Source organism: Aspergillus fischeri, genomic scaffold (genome assembly GCF_000149645.3).
Source record: "Aspergillus fischeri NRRL 181 1099437636264 genomic scaffold, whole genome shotgun sequence".
NCBI lineage: Eukaryota > Fungi > Ascomycota > Eurotiomycetes > Eurotiales > Aspergillaceae > Aspergillus > Aspergillus fischeri.
The window spans coordinates 4,725,318-4,746,127 of NW_001509762.1; the positions used below are offsets into that span (position 1 = coordinate 4,725,318).

General features: G+C 49.9%; 9 protein-coding genes across 9 annotated transcripts, besides 2 other annotated features; 6 read left to right on the plus strand and 3 right to left on the minus strand.

The window, feature by feature from the left end:
- Positions 1-98: 98 nt before the first annotated feature.
- NFIA_088180 (cytochrome c oxidase subunit VIb) lies at positions 99-739 on the plus strand (the record flags this gene model as incomplete). The annotated part of the gene is made up of 5 exons (XM_001260758.1): positions 99-165; positions 352-382; positions 440-521; positions 589-652; positions 708-739. The coding sequence occupies 5 exons, from the start codon at positions 99-101 to the stop codon at positions 737-739; spliced, it is 276 nt and encodes a 91-aa protein (XP_001260759.1).
- Positions 740-1,369: 630 nt separating this feature from the next.
- NFIA_088190 (putative mitochondrial dicarboxylate carrier) lies at positions 1,370-2,564 on the minus strand (the record flags this gene model as incomplete). Its single annotated transcript, XM_001260759.1, has 4 exons — positions 1,370-2,077; positions 2,167-2,265; positions 2,360-2,364; positions 2,432-2,564. The coding sequence occupies 4 exons, from the start codon at positions 2,562-2,564 to the stop codon at positions 1,370-1,372; spliced, it is 945 nt and encodes a 314-aa protein (XP_001260760.1).
- Positions 2,565-3,742: 1,178 nt separating this feature from the next.
- NFIA_088200 (uncharacterized protein) lies at positions 3,743-4,588 on the plus strand (the record flags this gene model as incomplete). Its single annotated transcript, XM_001260760.1, has 1 exon — positions 3,743-4,588. The coding sequence occupies one exon, from the start codon at positions 3,743-3,745 to the stop codon at positions 4,586-4,588; it is 846 nt and encodes a 281-aa protein (XP_001260761.1).
- Positions 4,589-4,961: 373 nt separating this feature from the next.
- NFIA_088210 (phenylalanine--tRNA ligase) lies at positions 4,962-6,518 on the plus strand (the record flags this gene model as incomplete). Its single annotated transcript, XM_001260761.1, has 1 exon — positions 4,962-6,518. One exon carries the CDS (start codon positions 4,962-4,964, stop codon positions 6,516-6,518), a length of 1,557 nt encoding a protein of 518 aa, XP_001260762.1.
- Positions 6,519-7,075: 557 nt separating this feature from the next.
- Positions 7,076-7,970, minus strand: grpE (mitochondrial nucleotide exchange factor MGE1; the record flags this gene model as incomplete). Its single annotated transcript, XM_001260762.1, has 3 exons — positions 7,076-7,108; positions 7,166-7,594; positions 7,680-7,970. The coding sequence occupies 3 exons, from the start codon at positions 7,968-7,970 to the stop codon at positions 7,076-7,078; spliced, it is 753 nt and encodes a 250-aa protein (XP_001260763.1).
- Positions 7,971-8,697: 727 nt separating this feature from the next.
- Positions 8,698-9,657, plus strand: NFIA_088230 (alpha/beta hydrolase; the record flags this gene model as incomplete). Its single annotated transcript, XM_001260763.1, has 1 exon — positions 8,698-9,657. The coding sequence occupies one exon, from the start codon at positions 8,698-8,700 to the stop codon at positions 9,655-9,657; it is 960 nt and encodes a 319-aa protein (XP_001260764.1).
- A 1,737-nt stretch (positions 9,658-11,394) lies between these two features.
- Positions 11,395-12,261, plus strand: cbpA (putative calcineurin binding protein; the record flags this gene model as incomplete). Its single annotated transcript, XM_001260764.1, has 1 exon — positions 11,395-12,261. The coding sequence occupies one exon, from the start codon at positions 11,395-11,397 to the stop codon at positions 12,259-12,261; it is 867 nt and encodes a 288-aa protein (XP_001260765.1).
- Positions 12,262-12,614: 353 nt separating this feature from the next.
- NFIA_088250 (arginyltransferase) lies at positions 12,615-14,832 on the minus strand (the record flags this gene model as incomplete). Its single annotated transcript, XM_001260765.1, has 11 exons — positions 12,615-12,740; positions 12,800-13,071; positions 13,122-13,187; positions 13,244-13,341; positions 13,392-13,625; positions 13,678-13,839; positions 13,915-14,037; positions 14,106-14,168; positions 14,239-14,314; positions 14,410-14,454; positions 14,748-14,832. 11 exons carry the CDS (start codon positions 14,830-14,832, stop codon positions 12,615-12,617), a joined length of 1,350 nt encoding a protein of 449 aa, XP_001260766.1.
- Positions 14,833-18,387: 3,555 nt separating this feature from the next.
- On the plus strand, positions 18,388-18,958 carry NFIA_088260 (NUDIX hydrolase; the record flags this gene model as incomplete). Its single annotated transcript, XM_001260766.1, has 2 exons — positions 18,388-18,418; positions 18,531-18,958. The coding sequence occupies 2 exons, from the start codon at positions 18,388-18,390 to the stop codon at positions 18,956-18,958; spliced, it is 459 nt and encodes a 152-aa protein (XP_001260767.1).
- Positions 18,959-19,326: 368 nt separating this feature from the next.
- Positions 19,327-19,353: a microsatellite.
- Positions 19,354-20,079: 726 nt separating this feature from the next.
- Positions 20,080-20,810: part of a mobile genetic element that runs on past the window's edge.

Below are 20,810 nucleotides of genomic sequence, written 5' to 3' on the forward strand. Positions count from 1 at the left end.
TTCCTTCTCCGAACGACGTTCCTCCCCTCCCACCCTCCACACTCCGTCTCCGTTTTCCATAACCAGTGCAAAGGTTTATTTGAGCTCACATATTCAAAATGGGTGCCATTCCTGAAGCCGATCCCGATGAGCCCATGGAGACCAAGCCCTTCAAGTTCGTGACAGGTGAGTCCATCCCAAGCTGTCTGCAGGGCCAATGGCCTCGAATTAAGCTCAATTGCTAACTTACTTGCAGCTGGTACGTTGAATTTAGGATATTGATTGTTTGCTCGCCTGTTGTGCCGCTTTGGTCCAGGTTTTCGTCGCTGGTGCTACCTCGTATGATGCTGACCATTTGTGATGCAACGACAGGCTATGACGCTCGCTTCCCCCAGCAGAACCAGTACGTCTCGTTCTTCTATCAACACCGGCTTTGATACAATGCTAATACCAACCTCAGGACCAAGCACTGCTGGCAGAACTACGTTGACTACTACAAGTGTGTCAACGCCAAGGGCGAGGATTTCCGCCCATGCCGTCAGGTATTTATTTCAATTGCTGGAGTAAAGAAAACCAAGTAGGATTAATGTCCTGACTCGTGCATCACAGTTCTACCACGCTTTCCGCTCCCTGTGCCCCAAGGCCTGGACTGACAGATGGGATAACCAACGCGGTGCGTACTTTTTCTTTCCTTGGGAGGAATGTGGTCTAACGTATTGGTATTACAGAGGCTGGAAACTTCCCTGCTCGTCTGGAGTAGATGATTTTAGTCCTTGTCGATTAGCTGTTGAATATTTTTGGTGTCAAACATGTACTCTACACGATCAGACCGGGAATACAAATCCTCTTCTTTGTGAGGTCTTTTTCGTATGAGGGAGCCAGAGAAATCGATGTATATAGGCCCTAGTTGAAGAGCCGTTTGTGTGCATTTCCTATCTTTAAGGTAACACCCGTATATCAATCCTATAGCCAGCATCGTGTCATCTGTGCTTGAGTTCCCAGGGATGACGCTGATGTTGTAATTTTCTTTTTTCCCTTTGACATATATTTCCTCCGGCAGTAGATATTATTTTCTTACAGTGGCGGTCGATAGATACAAGAATGAATTCGGTTATACCTTCCCTCTCTCCGCACATAGAAGTAGCTGGTCAAATCTCAAGACAGTGTTTGAAGGTATCTCAGTGAGGTCATCCAACACACCGCAACCACAGCCAGTATCGACGGGTGGAAGACACAACAAGCGAAATGACAAGACATGGACATATATATGATTATGTACAGCATTGAACACGACTTTTGCCCTCCCAATATGTTTCGCCAGATGCCATGTACATGAAGTCTATGTAGAAACGAACCCCCAAAAACAATATGCTGCGAAAAGAAGAGAAGTCTATACTTTGATGGTGTTATCCCCCGAAATCCCCTTCAACGCTCGGTAGAGCTTCTTATGTTCTTCCAAGAAGATAAACGTGGCAATGGTATGAGGACCCAGCCGGATAAAGCTAGGCACCCACCCGCGGAAGGCCCACGCGAAGCCCTCCTTGCGGTAGATATCTCGTAACAAGCCCAGGAGGCTGTGGCCCCGGGTCTGCGTCGGTGGTGCGGTCATCACGCGGGTTTTGATGACATCGACGGGACTGCAGACGGTTGTGGCCACGAATCCGGCCATCAGGGACGCGGTGAAATGCGTGACGAGGTTATCCGACATTCCCAGCTTCTCGAGACAGAGACGCTTGAAGGAATCGTATGAGGCAAGTTGCGAGGCTGTCATCAACACGGCACGGGTTGAATTAGGCCACACGCCGCGGAAGAGACTCGCCGCGCCCTCGGTGCGAGTCATCTGCATCAATCCATGGAGTGCATTCTTGTAGTTGCGCCGTTGCGCCGGGGGCAGCGCCGCGTCGTGCTGCATGCGCACGTTCAGGACGTCGGCCGGGTTTCCTGCAAACCCGCCGATGAAGCCTGATGCGCAGGCGATTGCGACGAGGGTGGGAAGTCCGGGTGGTGACGAGGACGAGGTGAAGCGGGATTTGAGCTCTTCGTAGATTCCGAAGCGGGTGGTAGAGTAGGTTATTTGGCGGAGGATGGCCGCAGAGAGCTACAAAAGGGCGCAGATGTGAGCGAGATCCATGGAGACTTTCTTCTTTGCGTCTTCCTAATCACGATCCATGCAGATATTGTACATACCCCACTATACAACCCCAGGACTCCATTATGCTTGAGAATATGACCAAATGTTCCAATCATCGACGTAGGCGCTCCTGGCCCACGTGTTTGCAAGCGAACCTGTAGTTCATCGGCGCATCGATCAGCGTTGTGTACACAAAGCGGAAGGGGACGGCTGAGATGAGCGTTGCGCGCAGACTATAAGGAGGTGTACCTTTACTGCAAGTTCAATGTCAGTTAAAGCCCTCCAGAATACTTCAAACGAGCCAATGCGAAATATACTCACCAAGATCCAAAGGATGTGTGACCATTGCAGCAAAGCATGATGCAGAACCACCAAACCAAAAAGGATAATGCACTTTTTTGACAACAGCCCTCGCGGGCTGCTGAGATTCCTCCAACTTTCCACTTCCAGCCATCTTGATCAACAAGGTGTGGACATTCCAGCCATAGATCAAAAAGAAAAAGAAAGAGCGGAGAGTGGTGGTGCCCTATCACCGAGACAGCAATGTGAATGGCCGCGATAAGTCGTAATTCGTAAGACTACCTCTGTCAGCCAGAGGGGGCCTTAGATAAATTCTGAGTCGGCGATAGATCAAGCCTCCGAGCCCTGCGTGCTTCGGCAATGCCAACCGATCCCGGGTCCTCTCAGCCAATCAGAGCCTCGGTTTTGAGAGGGTGTCATGCACGTTCGATGTAATAACAAGTAATATTACTGTATTTCAATCCGCATGAAGTTGTAATAGCCGATACACAAGGCGATAGTCGGTCGATGTCGGCCATACTTTTGAAATGGAGACTATAGAGACACCTAAATTTGTTAAGAATTTTATCAAATGATTAGCTGGCCATTTAAGGCAGAGGAATGCCTTGCGCGACTGCAAAGTACTGGTAAAAGCGGCGTTGTAATCTAACACCTCGGATAAGGACAGTGACCACCAACTGGCGTACCGTGATCTATATCTGACGTATGGGGCTTTGCATCACAAGTACAGTACTTTCATTGCATATGATGACTGACTTTGATTCTACAATGTCAAGATTGTCATGGGCATCGTAATTAAATGTAAAGTTCCTCTCACATTTATTCATTGCACCTCGAGAACCAAAGTACATAAGTCTGTGAAATTGATGCGTAAGTGATTCGAGGAGCTGTCCGAGCAAATCCCGAGTTATCTCAGAACCATACTACGTACGGCCCAAGGAATAGGCACGGACAAATTCGATGAAATGGAACATATCATCTTCGATAAGGTAGAGACATATTACCGCTGAGATTCTACAAGGATCTGGGGTATATCCTGGACGACTACGGATTGTGGCTACTGCATCTCAGCGACCAATAACGCATCAGCCAGCTCAGGTAGCCTCGTGAGGAGTACCCAGCATGACATGGATCCAATGCTCAATCGCAAGGCACCTGGGATCAGGCTGCAGTACATAAGGCCCTGGTAGACCTCTTAAAATACCGCAGCCATCAAAGCCAGAGGCCTGCCATACTTCTCTAGACAAAATCATTGTAGATGACGGAAGGTAAGCGACAATTCCGTCCACAGTCGATAAGGCTAATAACGTATAAGCCCGCCATTGAGCCACTATGGGGTCATCCAGCGTACCTGAAGATTTTCTTTCGCCCCAGGCTCCGGCCAATGCCACTGTTCGGCGGATCAGTTTTCTCAATACAGATCCCCCTATCCCTCAGTACAAGGATTATAATGCTGTCGTTATCGACAACCTCCTGACGGAAGAAGAATGCAAACAGTTGCTTCCCATTGCAGAAGCCTCGACTGTGAAGGATACTTCTGGCACTCCAACATGGGGTCGCGCGATGATCAACACCGGAGGCGGGGGAATACTTGCTACAGATCAACGCAAGTGTGGGAGAATCATTGTCGATACCCCTGGGTTAGCAGACAAACTGCTCGCTCGACTGATGCCATTTCTGAAGGAAGAAGGGGTTGATCACATCAACAATCAGCCGCTCGTGACCGGTCTCGAAGGACGAGGCAAGGCATACAGGCTCTCGCGGCTGAATGAAAAACTGCGGTTCCTGAAATACGAGGGTGGTGAATACTTTCGCCCTCACTGGGATTCAAACTACATCACATTGGATGAGGAGGAGGAGTCCTTTTACACTCTGCATCTGTATCTGAACGGCGATGGAGAGCAGGATCTGGAGGAGTTGATGCAAGTGAGTAAGAAGGCGGAGATAGGTCCTGAGGCCAGCGTCAATATGAATCCTGATGGTAAGCTCCTAGGAGGAGCAACATCCTTCAGTACGAGTTATAAGCAGGGAGATGGTATACTTCGAGTGTTTCCTAAGACAGGGTCAGCGTTGGTTTTTCAGCAGTACCACTTGCTTCATGCTGGGGACCCAGTATTTCGAGGGGTCAAATATACCTTGAGAACCGATATGATGTATCGCGAGGTCGCGATGACTTGAAATCATTCATATTTAGGCACAGTTACCACAATGTTCAGGCAGTTTGACCATGACTTGCTTTATGCGAACTATATATTCTTGACCCCTGCCGACATCTAGGCAAGATTGATGAGATAAACGATTCCGAGGAATATATAGTCATTCGAAATCCACATTTAAGATGAACTCGTAATTCTACAGCGAGAGCCATCTTTGTGAATAATGGGAAAAATAATTCGCAGGCAAAAGCGAAGCACTCCCAGATGTACCCGTATAAACACCGGCGACTCTTTTCCCCGGCCCGAATTGTTGATTTCCAGCTTCAATCTCCGCACCCGACTGCTATCATATCACAGTCGTCTGCTAGTGATCCATCGGACACTAAATAAAAGACATGCGTTTGTTGGCGACCGGCAGAGCGCTACGGGCCAGCAGTGGCAGATGGTCTGTCGTGACCCCTAGGAGGAGCCCTCGGATATCGACCTCGCATCTCATCGAGCCTCTCACCGTCACCGTTACGAGGAGAAATCTGAGCTCGACAGCGAACCGGATGACAGAAGAAAAGCCAGAGACAAAGCAGAAAGCTACGGCTGGTCCATCACCTTCGCAGTCATTGACCATTGAAGGCCAGACCTACCGTACAGACCAATGGACCAACACCCCAGACACAATACTGTCCCACGTTGGACGTCGGCTCTACCTCGACGAGAACCACCCTCTTGCAATCACTCGCAAACTGATCGAAAGCCAATTCCCAGGCCCGGTATACGGTAACTACTCGGAGAAGAACCCCGTCGTATCAGTTGCGCAGAACTTCGATGTCCTGGGGTTCGCGCCGGACCACCCGGGCCGCAGCCGGACGGATACATACTACATCAACGACAAGACCGTGCTCCGAACACACACCAGCGCCCATCAGCAAGCCTACTTCCAGCAGATCAACCGCAACGAGGCCACCCGCCCGGAGGAGGTAGGGTACACGGTGGTCGCGGACGTGTACCGGCGCGATGCGATCGACCGCAGCCACTACCCGGTCTTCCACCAGATGGAGGGCGCCATGCTGTGGAAGCGCCCGGCGACGGACCCGCTCAAGCACGCCGCGCGCACCGCCGCAGCCATCATGGAAGACGTGAACCGCATCCCCGCGCACGGCGTCCCCGTCGAGGACCCCAACCCGACCATCCACGTCGAGCGCAACCCGCTCCAGGCCGAGCACCACGCCGCCGAGGAAGTCGAGGCCGTCGCGGCGCACCTCAAGCGCTCGCTCGAGCGCATGGTCATCAAGATCTTCAGCGAGGCCCGCAAGGCCACCGCCGCCGCAGACCCGGCCGCGCAAGCCGAACCTCTCAAGGTCCGCTGGGTGGAAGCCTACTTCCCCTTCACCAGCCCGTCCTGGGAACTCGAAGTCTTCTGGCAAGGCGACTGGCTCGAGATCCTAGGCTGCGGCGTCATCAAGCAAGACCTGCTCATCAACTCGGACGTGCCGGACCGCATCGGGTGGGCCTTCGGGCTGGGCCTCGAGCGCATCGCCATGCTGCTCTTCAACATCCCCGACATCCGGCTGTTCTGGTCCCGCGACGAGCGCTTCCTGTCGCAGTTCAAGGCCGGCCAGATCACCCGCTTCGAGCCCTTCTCCAAGCATCCCGCCTGCTACAAGGATGTGGCGTTCTGGTTGCCGTCGGCGGCCGTGAGCGGGGGCAGCGCGGCGGGTGGTGCCGTGCCCATCCACGAGAACGATATCATGGAGATTGTCCGCGGCGTGGCGGGGGATCTCGTCGAAGATGTCCGGCTCATCGATGAATTCACCCATCCCAAGACGGGAAGGAAGAGCATGTGCTACCGGATCAACTACAGGAGTTTGGAGCGCACGCTGACCAACGAAGAGACGAATGGGTTGCATGAGAAACTACGCGAAAAGCTCGTCGGCCAGTTGGGCGTCGAGTTGCGGTAGCGGCCATGAGAAATCAAATCACCCTGTATTATGTTATAGAATTACTACGTCTCCAAGGTCCATACATATTGTATATTACTCTTAACAAAATGATACCGAACCTCATCTTGGTCATTAGATTTTCCATTTTCTTCTAGGCTGGCACCCGCCCGTATTACCAGGGCGAGATGAATCAAGTCCATGCAACATGGTCATTCACATCCAAAGCCAGACTTCCAAAGACGACATTGCCCTTTTCAAGGGTGTATGAAAGCGGAAAACATGCCGCTGACTGTGAGTAGTATACAATAAGGAGGAGAGATTTGTGGAACGAAAATCAAAAGCCCATACGACGGGAAGACAACCCGGACGCCTCCAGTCGCATGAAGAAAATCCTAAACAAAATAGCTTATGCCCTTATCGAAGGACGATGAATGCATTACCCCATCATGACGAGAAAGACATGTCGTATATTGTACAAGGAAAAGATGTGAAAAGAAGAGAGGCGGCAGGTGGGGCATAGACGCAGCCAGGCGAGTCAAGCATAGCAGGATGTCGTGATGGTTCAAGTTTGTCGTCTAGTTGTTCTTGACAACGCCGACCTTGGCAGCCTGTGAAGCCACTGGTTAGACCTCGGGACAAGATTGATCGATTGAAGAATGACTTACTCTCAAAACTCTGCCATTGAGCTTGAAGCCCGTGGTCTGTGTGTGGATGATCTCGCCATCCTCTCTACCCTCGACCTTGGTCATGAACGTGGCCTCATGAACGTTGGGGTCGAACTTCTGGGGCTTGCCGTCCTCAGCGGGCTCACTGGGGTCGAATCTCTCCAGACCGTGCTTCTTCAGAGTGTTCAGCAGAATGTTCTGGGTCATCCGCAGGCCGGACACGAGGTCCATCAGCTCCTTGTTGGACTCGGTCACTTCGGCCTTGAGCTTCTCGGCGGGAACAGCAAGGAGAGCCCGGTCGAAGTTGTCAATGCTCTCGAGCAAGTCGACGGCGAACCGCTGAATGGCGAAGTTCCGGGCATTCTCCATCTCACGCTTGGTGCGTTCTTGCAGGTTGAGGAAGTCTGCAACGGAACGCATGTATTTGTCCTATATGCAAATTAGCAACTGCAAACATGGGCTGGCTTTCATCCCAACGGCGAATGTTCCACCAACCACAAATAGTGATTAATACCTTCAGATCCACGATTTCCTTCTGCTTTGCCTCCAGTTCCTTGCGGAGGCTCTCCTCTGAGGATTCCTCAGCAGCTTCATTCTCCTTGGCCTCGGCCTTCTCAGCGTTCTGAGTTTGGTTCTCTGTTGAGTAGAAGCGGTAAGTCGGCTGACGAACAAACGGCCGAACAGACTGCAGCTGTGGTTGCAACTGTGACGTGCGGCGGATGACTGAAGGTGTGGTAGATGTGGCGCGGAGAGAGACAATGGACTTGGCGGCCTGGGCCTGTCTGAGGAAAGTTCTTTGGAACATGATGAATGAGGGATATTTCAGAGACGGAAGAAGGAATATGGAGCTTTGAAGGGGGAAAGAGTAAGCAGTGTGAAGCTGTGGTAGAGCCAGTTCTTTTACCGACAGAAAAACAGAACTTTCGAAGCTACAGGCATGGCATCACCTGACCGCTTACCGTTTTGGGTCATGGTAGGGATCTTCGGGCCGATGGAAAGAAGAGAATAGACGATCATTATCCATAATTGTGATTATGGTCATTGTTCTGTGCATGCTTGTTACTGAATGTTGTACACCTAGAGGATGATGAGGGTGCTGTTAATGTTATATTGCTAATATACAAAGTGTCCAGTCTGGCTTCTTCGTCAACCGCATGGCTCCAGCCATCGTACTCTGTATATCCTTGGAGAGCCAGTCTCGCATGCCACGACAACCCAGAAGGACATTTAAGCTAATTGTAGCGAATATCAACTGCGGATAGTGACTACCAGAGTAGCTACGCGGGGTGATGGCCAGTATCAGACAGCTTTCGTGTACCAACCCTATGAGGGCGATTATCCATACCCTTTTCAGCACAAATTTGGAACTTATCATGACTTCTTGTTGGTCAATCATGAATATACTACCTTCGAAATACCCCACATTGCCTCGAGCAATGCTTCATAAATCCAAAGCCCTCAATGCGACTCAAGAAATGGTGGATTAATCCATAGCCGTCAATTGAGACGCCCCGAAAACACACACTGCCGAAATGCCTCTTAGCTACGATCCGGAATATCACAAGGCCACAGTCGAGTTCTTCTCGACTAGATCAGGCCCCAAAGCTGCAGTTCACGATGTTGCCACCCGGAGAAGAAACATCACAGCCAACTACGAAGCCATGTTTGACAAGCTGCCTCTGGCACCCGATGTGGAACATAGCATTTACCCTGTGAAATCGTACGACGGGCACACCATCCAAGTACATCGTTTCTTCAAGAAGACGTCGACTCCAGCAGCTGCTGGTCCAGCCGTGCTACACACCCATGGAGGCGGTACTATACAAGGCGATGTTGCCTTGTTCGTCAAGCCTCTTTCCATCCAAGTCCAACAGACGGGGGTTCAGGTGTTCTCGGTAGACTACCGATTGGCGCCTGAGAACCCTCATCCGACGCCAGTGGAGGATTGTTACGCTGGGCTCACCTGGCTGTACGAACATGCGGAGGAGTTTTCCGTGGACCGCAGCCGCATAGCCACTATGGGCGAGAGCGCGGGGGGACTGCTGGCGGCGGGAATCACCCTGATGGCCCGCGATCGAGCATTGGCGCCTCCGATCGCCAAGCAGATACTCATTTATCCCATGCTGGATGACCGGAACACGGTGCCAAATCCTGAACTGGAACGTTTCGCGCTGTGGGACTGTAATGATAACATCACTGCCTGGACTGCGCTTCTTGGGACCGACATTGGCAAGGACAATGTCTCACAGTATGCTGCGCCCGCGCGCGCAGTGAGCGTGCAAGGCCTCCCGCCCACGTACATTGACGTCGGCGAACTGGATATCTTTCGAGATGAAGATATTGCCTACGCGGCCAGAATAGCATCCGCCAACATCAGTGTAGAACTACACGTATACCCTGGCCTACCTCATGCCTTTGAGGTCTATGCTCCGCACACTGAGGCGACAAAGCGTGCCACTGCGGATCGATTCAGAGCTGTCCAGACGCTCTAGATGATGCTGTCCAACCAGGCAGCATTGCATGCGACTTTTTGGCTTCTTTGAGTTTAGCAAGGCGTTTGTGCAAGAAGTTAGTGTGCGGAACCCGAAGTGTAAATATCAGAACCAAGCTGCATCCTTTGCGGCCAGCAGTCCGCATTCCGCAGTCTATACTCTTGTAGTCGTGGCTATGCCATACAACTTCCGCCGTCCCGAAGACACACGTCCGGACTAAGCCAAAATCGGTGTCTGCCAAGCAGCACTGCTTTTTGGTGAAAGTAGGCAGACGAATTCATCTATTTGATTTTGAGAGTAAGAATCATCATAATGGAAGACCCGAAGGCATTGCGAGCCTCGTTAAGATGTAGAGCCTTGGTGACGAGGGCTGAGCATAGGGATGGTCCAGGTGACTGACGGACATTCCAACAGACATCATCAAGAGCAGAATATTAGACCATGTTAGATCAGATAGTGAAATTAGAGTTCCTCGGCATGATCATGCCCGTTCATCAAGAGGAATGTCATCATGCCAAGTACCGTGAGATTCCGGGGCTATGGGAGGAAGAGGTATCCAGGAGAGTGGTGACCAGCCACTTGCGTCCTACGAGCCTGCATCAAGCCAAATTGATCAGAGATATGTGCATCTGTCGGTCCATCATCTGTCAAAGCCACATGAGCGAAGAACTACCGACCTCTGGGCAGTTACTGGCATACTGCTGTGTTTTCAACTGTCACATCCACTGAAGGGGCGGAGCAGCGGAGCAGACCCATATACTTCGTCTTGACCCAGAAATCACTACTGAAGCAACGCGGAGAAGACCCGCCTAATGATCTGGTCAGTAGAAAGGTATTCATAATTCCGAGCTCTAATTCATAGAATCTATAATAATGGCAAAGGCTGGAACGTTAAATGATATGGTTACTATGAATGTTGGTTGTAGTCAAGTGAGAACCTGCTAGCTTTGGCATAGGGGTTGTAATCTTCTTCCCTTAGGCATCGGAAACATTCAGCCGATTCGATATCACAGTAGGATAAGTCGACGAAGACTCTAAGTAACTAGTGGCAATCGTTACATCCACGATTGCTCTCTGCAAGTGTAGATACTAGGCAACGCCGAGCAAAGGAAGTACAAGCCACACGGAGAAGTCCACTTGTGGAATTAATTATTGGCGTGGCAAAAGCCGCACCTAACGAACCAGCGAGATATTATCCCAAATAGGAAGTGGATGTTTATACGACAGTAATGCTGGATGGATCTTCAGGAACCAAAAAAGAAATGCAAAGCAAGGTAGATATTCAGTAGATCCCTAGTCAAGCTAGAATTATTGTCTCTCTGTGATTACGAGGAACGAGGCAAGTCAAAGCCCCCATAGCGGAGCCCAGGGGAGGCCGCATCCGAAGGCCATGGCGATACACTCATGTGTGTCTGGCTGCGCCTCACAACAACTCTTGGGGGGGTTGACCCGTTTCTCTTTTTAAAAGGCTGGGAACGGAACGTTGAGTAGTATTTTGCCATTCCTCATCAACTTCAAAAGACACGAACAATCTCATCAAGTTTTCTCCCGATCAAGGTTTTCTCTTCCCCTGAACCCTCCATCAGTCGCCATTTGCGGCCTGAACTCGGTGGCAAGCATCCGTCATATAAAAAAATTGCTTATCCATCCGCCATCTACTACATCTAAACAACTCAACATCCTCGCACCTCTGCATCAACCAATTCAGATTGCAGAAACAAAGAAACAAAAACAATCATGGCGGACATCACAACAACATCACCACCACACTCCCTCCCTCAATCGCCCTCATTCCGCGCCCACCGCGCCTCCCACTCCTCTTCATTGCGCCCAGCTCTCTCACTCGACCTCTCCAATCTCCCTGCTCTCTCACAGCCAACTCCCCCCTCAAACACCCTCCTAATAACCGACCTCCACGACCTCTACCTCTTCCAACCGGCCTCCCTCGCCTCCATCCGCTCCCAGATCGAGTCCGTCGCCCCCCTAAACTCCTTCTCCCCGCTCCCCTCCATGCGCCGCATCGTCTGCTCCTTCCACTCAGAAGACGACGCCCTCCGCGTCCGCAAACTTCTCGACGGCCAGTCCCTCCTCAACCGCCGCAAGGTCCGCACAAAGATCTACTTCGGCGAACCGACCCCGCTCCTCGACGAGGGCCGCCCCAAACTCCTCGAGGCCCCGCATCTCGACAAGCTCTTCTTCATCAGTCCGCCCCCGAGCCCGCCACACGGCTGGGTCATGCGCACCGAGGAACCCCCCAACAAGGAGGTCCACGCCAGTGATCTCGCCCAGGCGCTTGCGCAGCTCAAGACGGAACAATCTGCTCCGGTCTCTGGGCCCGTTGACCCCGGGACGCCCATGTCGATGTCCGACGAGAAGCGGACGGGGAGCTGGCCCGTCGCCATGTCAGCGCAGCGGAGTCGGAGTAGTACGCTGATCTACAATCCCGAGGATCATGGTGGTAGTCCCGGTTTACCGGCCGTGATGGTCGAGGATACGACCGTCGAGGCCGACAATGAGGATGTCGAGATGATGAGTCCGATTGACATGTCGGTTAAAAAGCTGCCGCCGAAGACGGCGCGCCCGCCAGTTGAGTTGATGCATTGATTGCTTTTCATCGGTCTTTCTTCTCGATGCATTTGGGTGTCTTTGTTCCTGATAATGATATTGGCATGCATGGGGTATTTTGTGTTGCTATGGCAGCATTTCGGTTTTCAGTGACTGTATCATCATGGAAGGCGTCTCGGTCGGGGTTTGATTTCTACAAGCATTGTTTATGAACCCGCACTTTGCTCTATATGTTTACTCTGACACGAGACTCTGAGCTAGTACACATATTGTCATACGTACGAATTGGTCGAAACCACTGCATTGCTCCTTTCTACGTAGATTATCCTAGTATTATTACTTGAAGACTAGAAAGTGCGCATGTCGCACTGTAAATATAAATCCAGGGCTATTCAATCGAACAGGACCACCGCACAATCCTTGAAAACTTCCTTGCCCAACACAGCGGCAAGTTCGGCGACAATGCCTTTGACGGACTGGGGGTTATCGATAGGCATCCGTTCCCAGCCTACAAGATCCTAGAGTCCAGCCATGTTAGCAGGCCAGCTTGGATGCTCCAGCAATAGGAGCGTCTCACCATCATATGAACAAGCGAGCCCTGCACGAGGAGGAGCGAGTGGTCCAGATCTAGCGTCTTTACCTCATCGAGAGTCATGACTCCGGGCATGTGCAGGTCAAACAGAGACATCTCCTCGTCGTTGATCTCTTCCTCCGCCGGTTCGAGCTCCGTGGACTCTGGCTGACCCTGCGCGGCCAATCGTCTGTCGCGGGACAGAGACACGTAGCGCCGCTCGTCCAGCTTCTTCGTTAGCTCCCCGTCAAGCGGGTCCCAGGTGTAGCTCTCGGGGTCTGGGATCTAATTAGCTTTTCGTTCTTACTAGAGCCCATGTCATCCTTACCGAGGACGTATTGCGGCCGAAACGCGCCTTTGTAGCGCATCTTCTGACATGTGTGGATGTAGTACCCTGGAGTCGTCATCAACATATACTCCTCTCTCCACTCCAAAACCAGAGTCACCTACCCATATAGTAGTATTGATAAGACCCCTCCAGCGCAAGAGCGACCTCCCTCATGGCGCTGAGCTTGCCAAACTCCCACTGCTCATAGTCCGGATCATAGCTAGAGTACTTAGCTACAGGCTCAGAGACAGGCCATGGCGTTAAACTCACAAGATGTAGACAGAGCTCACACCACTTGGCATCAAGTCCAAAACAGCAACCGCTATGAGCTTCCCGTCAAGCCGGTAGCATTGATGCCATGACCCTAATTTTCGTTCCGCAGACTTAGCTTCTGCGGGCGACCTTTTGATGCCTGAGCACAGAAAACGCTTGAAATCCTTCTGTTTCCATTTGGATACGTCTTCTTTGTGGATTTTGGTCTGATATTTGACGAAAAGATCGAACCTCGGGACTCGGTTAGCATACGAAATAATACCAGGGCTCAATCAATACTTACTTTGCCTGGGAAATAGAGTCTCCCTCTATGTTGACCTCAAATCGATGGGCCGGCTCCAGCAGTTTCTTCGTCTTTGGATCAATGGGCCGCTTGACATTGCTGTACTCGGCCTCATGAACCGCAGTAAGCAGATCGAAATTGCATTTCCGATGTTTCTTTTCTCTGAACAGAGAATAAAGTGTAAGTTTATGCGTGCATGATACCGGCAGCGTTCATGGAAAACTACGAAATACTCACTCCCTCGTTTTGGGGCACAAATAGGCTGCCCTACGGATGTATTCGGGACCCAGAACGAATTTGTTCCAGCGGTTGACAGCCTGGCGTTGATCCTTTCGGGGTTTGAAAGCGGATGCTTCAAGTCTAGAGTTGCATCAATTTCAGTCCAGCGTCCAATGCCACAAAACTAGAGAAAAGAACGGGGTATGCACCTTATCGTATAGTGCGGACAACATGACCTTGGCAGATTCTGCTTATAGTAGAGCGTTCCAGATCTAGACGAAGGTTAGCAATGCGCTGTGAAGGTGATTGCATGTTGACTGCATGCAGATGAGCGAGTACAACCTTCTCCAGCCGCGATTGACGAGGATATCGTAATGTTCCGGGCGTACTGAAACAGAACTAGTGTAGTAGGCAGCACCTGCATATACTGATCAGCCAAGGCATCGAAGCAGAGCTAAGAGAATGATGGTAGGTGAGAGGAAGTGGGGCAGGTGATCAAAAAGACACACTCACTTCCATTGTCAGATTTGCAGTAACCACATGAGTTGCGCTGGTATCCTGTATGCGGATATTGTTAGTTATACGGACAGTCATAGTAAGCATGAAGCGGAGGACGAAAAGCAAAGCGCTCCAAGCGGTGTGTGCTCAATCAGGGAAAATTATCCAGATCCAAAAGCTTCAGAAGGCTAGAATATGGAAGCCAAGAACACATACAGAGAGCAATGGCGCGGCGGATGAGGGGCAAATACAATAGAAACCATCGAGGGAGGGGCAGGGCAAGATGAAGCGGATAGATCACGACCAGTGATGGGGGCACGGGGAAAGGCACATTACTCTGACTGGCTCCTTACCTAGAGGTCGGAAGAGTGACAGCTGCCTCGCGCGTTCGGCGTCAACGACGGGATCCAGAGTCTCCACGGAGTCGTCTTCTTCCATGTTGAGGTGATATGTAGGGCGAATAATAGTTCAATCGGATCGTTCAGAGAAAAGATGGCGATGGAAGTAGCGGATCAGTTATATTATTGCCAGCGCTCAAGGCGGGAAGGGAAGAAATAATGAGTATTGGAGTTCGGAGTCGGCAAAAAGAGAGCCACGAGGAGGAACTAACAACGATGAGCTGGTCACTCTGTACTTGGATCCGACGATGACGGTTGACCATAGAATGGAGAACGGACTGAGATGATGCGTTGTTGTCCCTGTTGTCGTTGTTGATGTCTAGTAGATTAGAGAAAATGGATTGCTCACTACTCCCCATACGGCCAGTCAACTGGTATAATCTAGTACCGGAATGGAGCCTCGATGAAGCAGCCTTAGGTATCCATCCTCAAGACCACTTTGCTCACAAGCGATGTCATGAAGAGTAAGATACTTGAGTTACCCAGCCTGATACGTAGATAGGTGCTCTATGAAGAGTTATTCGAGATGCAGAACTCAGAATCCGACTGCATGTTCATTTGCCAAGCATGACTTTGGGATGACCTTTGGACTGGCGGGAGGATGAAGAAGCAACCCATGCAAGTACAGTCCAGCCCAAGAGCGTTCATGACGCTTCTAGAAGAGGCTAAAGCCCTGTCGCTGCACATGTAAGGACCAAATCATCCTTGTCATTTCTACTGGATTCTTGAATGTGGTGCAGGAGGCTTAAAGGTGACTTTCGACTCTACCTGATGTTATTTTCGCCACTGTAGGTGTCTCAGCAAGCGAGACTTTGTCCTTGCATCGGATATGTAGCATCTGGCTACGAAATGTGAACATATTAGATTTTGCGCTTTTCCATCCCTCCGATCCTGTTCCGTCATTCCACAGCATAGACGTTTAGAGCTTCATGGTACCTGACGGCCGAAAGGGAGAAGCTTCCATGTCTTCCATGTTCTGGTATTGTATGGTCAGCCAGCGTATGCCGTACTTACAATACACACGTACCTGTATCACAATACGCAGTGTGTAATTATGGTCACTGTACGAAGTACCTGGAGCTGATTAATAGGTACCACAATCTAACCTTTTTGCATGTCTCGAGTTGGAAGTTGGCCAAGTGTCAATCTTCATTATCTGAAGGGGTCTTTATGGACTGCTATGATGAGTGTGAGGACTCATGACTCTAATTAAATAGTCTTTCTGAGTCTAAAGGACAATTCTTAAAGCACTATACCCAAACATTTGATACTTGATTCACGAGTACCACTCAATGCATTACTACGACTACATGCATATTCATAGCAAGTGACATCATGTGCGAACATCCCCAACGTCCACGCATTATGACCACCGTCATTTTGTCTGTGCTAGCCTGCTAGGATCTTAGAGAGATTAAGGATCCGCACTGACTACAGGCCTTTGCTGCGTTGTCGCGTCCAACTCCAATTGCTAATACAGCGATCCTCAAGCCTCTGGACCATCAATGGCCTACAGATCTAAGCACGTCCCTAGGCTTTTGGCTCTTACGAATTACAAGTTTACAACTCAACCAGCCACTGCAGAAAAGTATACAGTACTGCCCACCAAGCTGGGTGGAACATGCGATTCAAATTTGAGAGGGTTATGCAGCAACATATACCTAAGACATCCAGTATGTACCTTGTATTGTACCAGTAATCCATGAAAATAAGAGATCACTGAAGCCATCATGAAGATATCTGAATTGTGACCTGTGACCTCTGCTTAAGAGTCCCCTTCAGCATGCTATAAGGTCATTCTTGATGATCAGGATCTCTTGGACCAGACTGGTTTGCTGTGCCCCGCATCCGATGTTTGGATCGTCGTTTTGAGTGGCTAATGTATGCAAGTGTGCTCCTGCTTTCTGGTACCCAATCTAGTCTACAGCCCTGGTTCGAAGCATAATAATAAGCTGGATCCATAGGTAGGAAGGGTAAAAGGCATTAATCTAAACTAAACGAGGTAACAGGAACGACTAAAAGCCCTAGAGACAAGACGATGGCGGAGTTAAACTGATTTAGTTTGGGTCTTCTCCGACACAAGAATACAGAAATTATGCATGCGAACAGACCATTCAATATTATTCCGTCTCTCTTTATAGATATCTGCTAAGTTTGGACGCTTCATTTCGAATAGAATCAATTTGCTCTCAGTCCTCCGACTTTCAAAGAGTGAATGGTACATTCCCGCCATATGCTTCTCTCATCCTCCATATAGACGGTGGTCGTCGGTTGTCTGGTGAGACAATGACAGAGCCTTAAACTAGTTAAAGTAGACAGATTATTATTATTCAGCGGTCTGCAAATATCTTCGGCCGTTTATTCCATTTATTTTACTTTTTATTCTATTTTAATATTTACTGAGAGTTAAGCTAGACAATTTTATCCATAGGTGAAATCCCATCTCTGCCCTAGTCGGTACCTGTGTCTCATACCCACGTAGCAGACAACAGAGTACATGCACCATCGCAAGTGAGAAAAATTGGACATAGATAGTGTAGAGGCGCCTCTGCTCCTCTATGTTAGGCACTGGAGTTGCTATACACAACTAAAGTATCACCCTGCGTAGAGGGCAAAATAAAGAAAGCCCTGGACCTCAGTACTTGATGACGGGAGACGAAACTTACTTGGGTCGTTATTGTATTACTGTTCCGTATCATACCACCATTCACACCTCGACACCGCAAATGGGATGACCTGCATACGACGCCGAACTGGAACTGTACATTCCCGTTCTGGCAGAGCACCGTCCAGGGCTAGATTAGAGATGGTGTTGTCACCAAACCACGGGCCTAGGGGCCTCTAAAAGAATCGTACCTTAGTACTATGGTAAGTCCGTCAATACCTGATGGTATTATTATTAGTATTTACCACTTGGACAGTACCTTAGCTAGCACCCGACTGTAAGTCAATACCTTACCAGCACGTACCACAATACCCTACCTTACCTAGGTAGGGGTCTCCGTACTTCCTGCCGGACCGCGCCGCTATTATACCAAGCTGCCTCTGAGACCCTCCCCCTCCGCTCCTCTCACACTCTCTCCCATTTCCTCTTCTATCCTCCTCCCTATTCTATACTTATTTCTCCTGAATGATGTCTATTGTCACCTTCACATCTTCTTTGAGGTTCCCGTCCGCTACGGGAGTGAACGGGAATACCTAGTTCCTCTCTTCCATCTCCGCAAAATTATTCTCAGTCGCCCCAAAAAATTTCCCTCGACCGCCTCTCCTCCAAGAAGAAAGAAGGCAAGGTCGACGGTCTGGGGAATACACTGATTTCCTCCCCTAAACGGCTCTTTACTGAGGCCAGGGCTCTTGTTTGAAATCCTCCGGTCATTTTGGAATTGAGCAGCTCCCAAGCTCTAGCCGAAACCCATAGTTTTTTTTCCCTTTGTTGCCTTTACCATTCTTTTACCTTCTAATCACGGCATCCGCTGTCGTTGACGAGCGCTCAATTCCTTTCCCTTCCGATCCCTCTCCAAGCGTTTTCACAAGAACGCTTGTAGATATATATATACATATCAAAATGTCGAAAATGGCGGAACAATCTCGCTCAATGGAGTCCCGTGTAGGGCGGAAAAACCAACGTGAGTCTACCATCCCTAGAGGCTTGCGGACGTCGTTCATGCAGGAGCTCAGAAATGTCGTCATCAACGACTTCCACACCCGACAAGAAGCTAATTAACCCGGAATCCTTAGGCTACGGCTCTAAAGGCGAAAGGCTCGTGGCGGGTGTCGTCCCTCTTTCTCATGACAAAACGCGGGTGCTCATGATTCAGTCCGTAGGAAGTGGTGGTTGGGTCCTCCCCAAAGGAGGATGGGAGACAGATGAGGCACTAGCGCAACAAGCCGCTTGCAGAGAGGCTTGGGAAGAGGCCGGTGTTATTTGCACGGTCCACAAGGATCTGGGATTGATCCCAGATATGCGCCCGTCCTCCGTTCTGACGTCGAGTGCCCCCAAGGCCTCGTACCAGTTTTTTGAGGTGACGGTCGATCGTGAAGAAGACCAGTGGCCAGAGATGCACAAGCGGAAACGGCAATGGGTTACCTATGCACAAGCCGCCGCCGCTCTTGCAAGCCGTCCTGAACTATTGGAGGCTTTAAATCGCAGTTCTCTGAAAAGATAGTAGAGGATTCTGTCTTTCTTCACCGCCAGGCGAACCGGAAAGAGATGATCAATCGCTGTTTGTCAGCGTTTTGATCTTGTTACGAACTGATACGATTTTCCACTCAAAAAATTCGACTCGTTGTCTTGGTTTTCTGCTTGCGTCTGTGTCACTCGGGGATTTTTACCTGTCATGGTCGGTCTCACAGCCTCGGAGTTCTGAGTCTTTGTATCTTGTTGCTTGGCACAAGCGGGCGGCGGCTTGATGGCTTTGTGCATAACCCGGTTTCTACGTGCTCATCACTATAGAATCTTCGACGGTTCGTCAGTATAGAAGGTTAGACGCACAGCTTGATAGTGCTGTTGCGGACGGACGAAAAAAGCAAATTTTGTTGCTGTTGCTGTTGCTGTTGCTGTTACCTGGACTTGACTTGGGATTGCATACAAGTCCTTCGTGGAAGCTTTGTCGGTGGGCTACTTGATACCAACCTACTATCTGGCCTAATTCTGATCGTTCAGCGGAAGTCAGGGGTGAGGCCACAGTCAGGATCTTTATTGCACTGGGATTGGTGATGCCTACTGGATCAGCCATCGACACAGTGACGCATTGCTTTTGCTGAAACTGATGCTATTTGACCTTGCTCCTGCAATTTTGGATCTTGAATGAATACCGCACAATTAGCAACCCCGGATCAACGTGTAATATCTAATGGCACAGAGTACACCCATAGCAGGCTTCCTGTACCTTTGGCTTCTATGTATTATAGCTTGGAAATCTCGCAGAATTCACGAGTTGGGGTTAGCCCCCAAGTGTCTAGACTTACTTCAGAACTTACTCTGCGGTCGGATTTCTTGATTAACAGCATGGAATGCAAGGACCATGAAGGTGATTGTATCATGTAACGTATTTCACCACCGAGTGAGACACCACTACCGAGTGAGTCACCGCCTCCATATTCCTGCCCATGGGCTAAATACTAGAGCCTTTATCAACCAAATAATTGCATTTCTATATAAAAACTAATTATGAACTCGATTAGGACATTGCAATCGCTTATGTCCTAGAATATGACAATCACTGCAGCGCGGTGGCGCTCGTACGCGCGGTCCAACTGCAGAAAGCACTGGGTCAATAGGAAGCGCATCTTGAGCTTCATGGACCTCATTCTCACGCTGAAATTGCTCTAGGCCTTCCTGAATAGCTGGCCCTTCTGCAATAGCTAGCTGCCTATTAGATCGCTTCCGCTTCTGACCTTTCCATTCATTATCAGCGCGAAATTTGCGTATTTCTTCGCGCGCAAGAACAAGCTCATTAAGATGTAATTCATGACCTTTAATAAGCTTGTCTAATCGCGTTTCTAGAGAAGATGAAGGGCTCTGCGCACGCGCCCTAAGCAGTTTCTTCATTGCAGATGCCTGCTTCTCTAGCTGCCTAGCAGTATATGGTGTTTTAGGCGCTGAATTAGTTGATCGACTGCCTGGTGGTGTAGGGGTCTTTCGTTGAATATTCAACTGACTGAGTACCCTATCTGGATTAAATGGAACTAGGCCAGCGCCTGCGAAGCTATTTCGAATAGTTTCTGCTTGAAAAGCGCTTTCGCGAGCTTGCGGAAAGGCCTCTAGGAAATCAAGCTTATCAATATGATTGATTCCTAAGCGTGCTTTCTGCTCCACTAAGCTCCCGTACGCTCTTTTTAAAGGCGAAAAGCAGCCTATATCCAGAGGTTGAAGTTTGTGGGAAGAATGTGGGGGCATGCAGATAGGAATAATATTATTCTCACTGCATAGTTGATCAAATTGAGGCGTAAGATGGCTGCCATGGCCGTCAAGAACTAGAAGACGGTATTTCCCAGTCGTCCGACTAGAAGTAGCAG